This window comes from Myotis lucifugus, unplaced genomic scaffold (assembly GCF_000147115.1).
Source record: "Myotis lucifugus unplaced genomic scaffold, Myoluc2.0 scaffold_2060, whole genome shotgun sequence".
Taxonomy (NCBI): domain Eukaryota; kingdom Metazoa; phylum Chordata; class Mammalia; order Chiroptera; family Vespertilionidae; genus Myotis; species Myotis lucifugus.
This window is the reverse complement of record NW_005873108.1, coordinates 17,528-22,488: the sequence shown is the minus strand read 5'-3', so window position 1 is coordinate 22,488 and position 4,961 is coordinate 17,528. Positions and strand designations below refer to the sequence as shown.

The following is a 4,961-nucleotide window of genomic DNA, read 5'->3' as shown; positions in this document are numbered from 1 at the left end:
ATATATTTTATTGATTTTTTACAGAGAGGAAGGGAGAGAGTATAGAGAGTTAGAAACATCGATGAGAGAAACATCAATCAGCTGCCTCCTGCACATCTCCTACTGGGGATATGCCCACAACCAAGGTACATGCCCTTGACCGGAATCGAACCTGGGACCTTTCAGTCTGCAGGCCGACGCTCTATCCACTGAGCCAAACCGGTTTCGGCAGTATTTCTTAGTTTCTCTTAATTTTGCTTTTGGACAGTTGCCTATTTGTCACATGTCGCAGCAAGTAATTATTGTTTTTGAATATGTACCTTTCAAGTATTTTTTATCCTCTCTTTTACTCAGATTATGAAAAAGTATTAGAACTGGAACCAAATAACTTTGAAGCAACAAATGAACTCAAGAAAATTGATCAGGTAAACTAATTACTTAAATTAACTGCATTACTTATTAGCTTTATATGATGAAGTAGGGTTTTAGCATAGACTTTGTACTATAGATTATTTAATATAGACATTATTCTAATTTTAATTTTTTGTACTATAGACTTTTACCAAACAACTTGCAAATAAGAAGTAGTATAATGGTATTTAAAGATCCTTAATCATCATTTTAAAAAGTTGTCTGAGATCTTTAGAACTACTGTGCTTTACTTTTTTTCCCCCAGGTGACAGAATTATTTTTCATTATTCCACTAATTTTCTTTTGTTTTGCTTTGTTTTGGCTTGTGTTTTGATTTCTGTATGAAAAACTTTTGCATATTTCTTTGATTTTTAAGTTGTTGCATCTTTGTAGTTTATATCATAGCATATTTATGTACTAATGTTTTTAATAGTAAGAAAATAATTATATAAATGTAAAATTTGCTTCAAATGATACTGAACAGTTACATATTCCTTTCACTTTGCTGTTGAATCAGTTATCATTATTTTGCCATCTATTGAAACTATGAGAAAAAAGTGACACTGATTAAGGAAAATCTGCTTTTAAATATGGCCATTATTTATTGCACATAAAAACCTGTTGGTAAATATATCAACTTGATTGTAATTGTGAACCGTGCTGTATATTTTTGCATTTTGTCCTAAATCAAATAATGACTATGAAAATTAAATTTGAGAATTTGGTTATGTGGTCGTAATTACCTACTTTCTTTTTGAAAATAGTTCCTTGAACAGTAACTGGCCTGTGTAGAAATTCAATAAATATTTGTTGAATAAATAAACAAGCACCTACCTTTAGTGGATACTACTTATTTTAATTGGAATAAGATGCACATTAAATTTATTATAGTCTTTTGCCTTTTATTTAATAAGTAGAAAGACTGAATTAGTAAAAATATTATTTTGTGAAATGTAGCAAAAACTCCAATATATTTGAGTAATTTATTATTTTAGAGTCAAATATGTATGCATCTTGCATTACCTGTTTTAGTTTAGCTGCTATGTCTCCTAGGCTTTAACATCCAAAGAAAACTCACACCCAAAGGAAGCTGACACAGTGATTAAGTCAACTGAAGAAGAGAAAAAACAAATGGAAGAGCAGCAGAATAAGCAGCAGGCCATTTCAGAGAAAGATCGGGTAATCCAGAGGAAATCCACCATATATATGTTTTGCTGAGTTTACTCTTAGTTTCTTATATATCAGTTAAGGTTTTGTCTTTTCTAATATTACATTAAAATTCTTTTTTCAGTAGGAACTGAAAATTAAATAAATATAATAAAACTTCTGAAGCCTACTAGTTCAAAATTTGAGTAATTGATGACCTTTAATACATAATTTAAAAAAAACATTTAATTTTAGGGAACAAATTACTTTTGAGCATTTTTAAAAAATATATATTTTATTTATTTTTTACAGAGAGGAAGGGAGAGGGATAGAGAGTTAGAAACATCAATGAGAGAGAAACATCGATCAGCTGCCTCCTACACACCCCTATTGAGGGATGTGCCTGCAACCAAGGTACATGCCCTTGACTGGAATCGAACCTGGGACCCTTCAGTCCACAAGCTGACGCTCTATCCACCGAGCTAAACCAGTCAGGGCTACTTTTGAGCATTTTAACATATTTACTAGTACATGTAGTTATAGATTTAACAGAAATAAATTACAATTTGTTCTTATAATTATTTTCATTAGTTCACACTAGACTATCTGATAAAAAAAAAATTACAGTAGAAATCCTGAGTTGAGTTTTAATTTAATATATTTACAGCTTTTAATGGACCCATAGAAGACTCCTAATAAATACTTATGGAATGATCATTGATTGTGATATACCTGACTTCGATTATAAGTAAACGTTACAATAAAATCTAGTATACACATTTCAATACAGCTTAATTTATCCTATGTTTATGTTTATTAATGCTACTGAAGAGTGAGTTGTTCAGTTCTGATACTCTGTTCTTTCACAAAAATTATGTGAGTTACAAACATCTTTTGTACAGCTTCTAAATAACTAAAGAGTATAATATTTGGGCCTCTTTATTAAAATGTGTTTAAAGTTGAGCTTTGTGTAATACCTAATTAGTATAATAATGGTTAATGATACAGAGTAATAGAGTAGTATACTTTCTTTTTTGGAGCTGAAGAGAATAATAACATTCTATAAAACAATTCAAACTAACAAATTCTAAAACATGTATCATGGACTAGATTTTTAACAATTAAAATATGCTTTAATTATTTATATAATAAACTGATGAGTGGTGTCCTTGTAGTGAATTCAACTAATTTTTTTGCATATGTTTTCATTCTTCTCCATACTTCTTTCCAAAATGATAGGGGAATGGATTTTTCAAAGAGGGAAAGTATGAAAGAGCAATTGAATGCTATACTCGAGGAATAGCAGCAGATGGCGCTAATGCCCTTCTTCCAGCTAACAGAGCAATGGCCTATCTGAAGATTCAGAAGTAAGTATTGGTTACATTTAATGCTTTTCAGGTTGAAAATGAAATTTACCTTAAATTGGCATATTGGCTAAATAAATTAAAATTTGTTTACTCTTAAGCATTAAAATTAAAATAGAGAGAAGAGAGAGAGAGAGAGAATGTCATAGTACATATTAAGTACATTTAGCTCTCATATATGTTTTTCCACTTTAATAGTCTGGCATTACACAGCTTAACACTTTTAAATTGCTTTATGCATGTTGTTCTGAATTAGTGATTTGAAAATTATTTTTAACTTTAGAATCCTTTGGGCAAAATCTTAATCTGGAAGTAGTCTTTGTATATATACTTATATGTATATTTATACATACACATATATAACAAAAGGGAATTGCTGTCATTGAAACTGCTAATTGATTATATATGAACTAAAACTTGATTTCTGGATATTCTCAGGGGCTCCAGGCTGGGCAATCAGCAGGGTAACATCTGATGGCAGAATCTATGTCTTATATTTCTTTGTATCTTTGTAATAATATTGTACACACTAGTGACAGAATTTTTTTTAAATGCTATAAATATTATAAATAGGAATTAAAAAAATTTTTTTAAAATATATTTCTTTATTGATTTCAGAGAGGAAGGGAGAGGGAGAGAGAGATAGAAACATCAATGAGAGAGAATCATTAATCGGCTGCCTCCTTCACGCCCCCCACTGGGGATGGAGCCTGCAACCCAGGCATGTGCCCTTGGCCGGAATTGAACCTGGGACCCTTCAGTCTGCAGGCCGACGCTCTATCCACTGAGCCAAACCGGCTAGGGCAGGATTTTTAAATTTTTTTATGCCATGGATTCCTTTGACTGCACTGTGAAATGTTCTCAAAATTATTATTATTATTTTTTAAATATATTTTATTGATTTTTTACAGAGAGGAAGGGAGAGAGAGAGAGAGTTAGAAACATCAATGAGAGAGAAACATCAATCAGCTGCCTCCTGCACACCCCCTACTGGGGATGTGCCCGCAACCCAGGTACATGCCCTTGACCGGAATCGAACCTGGGACCTTTTCAGTCCGCAGGCCGATGCTCTATCCACTGAGCCAAACCAGTTTCGGCGCAAAATTATTAAATGTATAATTAATTTTACATTTAGGATTATAAAGGAAACCAATTATATTGAAATATAGTTTTAAAGATATTAAAATTTGCGATATCCTGATATATATACTTTTTAAAACACATTATATAATGAGAAACTACATTTAAAATATAGGCAAGTTGAAATTAAAAGTTTTTAAAAGATGTTAATGTGAAGACTTGAATAAGGACACTAGAATTTGGGGTGATCTTTGACACATCTTCCACATATTGATTAACTAATGAAGTGTGGGTAAGGAATACACAGAAATCGGCATTGATAATTATGTTACTAGTGTGATAACATGACTTCACTCTTTGCCATTTGAGTGACTCCTAGGGATAGAATTGTGTGGTTGTTGGCTAGCTATGACATAGGAGCATCTATAAACAGGGATACTACTAGGGGCCCAGTGCATGAATTCGTGCACCTTGAAAGGAACTGTGGGCTGCGAGGCTGCACTGGGCACAAGGTGGGTCTCAGCCCATCCTCCACGCCCTCGGTCCCCCGTCTGCCAGCAGCCCCGCTTCCGCCGCTGCTGCTCCCATGTGCTAACAGCGCTTGCCCCACTCGCACCCGCTGACAGCATGGAGCGATTGGGGCCAGTGCCAGCAGTGGGTGTGATCGGCAGCTGCTGCCCCAATCGCCCCTCAGGAGCAGGGGGAGGTGGAGAAGTCCGCAGAGGTGATTGGGGCTGGCTGCAGCTGCTCGCACCTGCTGACGGCACTGAGCGATTGGGACCAGTGCCAGGCGCCAGCAGCAGGTGCAAGCACCAGGCGGGACCACAGCATGCGGGAGCAAAGAATTTTCAGTAACCACCAGAGGCTTGCCCTGATGACAGCGATCGGTGCCCCGCCTTGGTTTGGCGCCCTCGCTCACCTGCTCCACCATCCGACTGTGGCCAACGCCCACCAGCAATAAAACTAGTTTGGCGCCCTCGC

At 35.3% G+C, this 4,961-nt stretch overlaps 1 protein-coding gene across 3 annotated transcripts in view; it reads left to right on the top strand.

Annotated features, from left to right (window-relative positions):
- Window positions 1-4,961, top strand: part of LOC102419596 (RNA polymerase II-associated protein 3-like) — a 26,805-nt gene that overhangs the window by 6,284 nt on the left and 15,560 nt on the right. For 2 of the 3 annotated variants that reach the window (XM_023748905.1, XM_006108307.3), the window contains exons 4-6: window positions 334-404; window positions 1,444-1,569; window positions 2,776-2,903. In XM_023748905.1, coding sequence (XP_023604673.1) covers window positions 334-404; window positions 1,444-1,569; window positions 2,776-2,903 — 325 coding nt within the window. Of the gene's footprint in view, window positions 1-331; window positions 405-1,443; window positions 1,570-2,775; window positions 2,904-4,961 lie in introns of all 3 variants that reach the window. The other variant, XM_023748906.1, reaches the window with a different exon arrangement.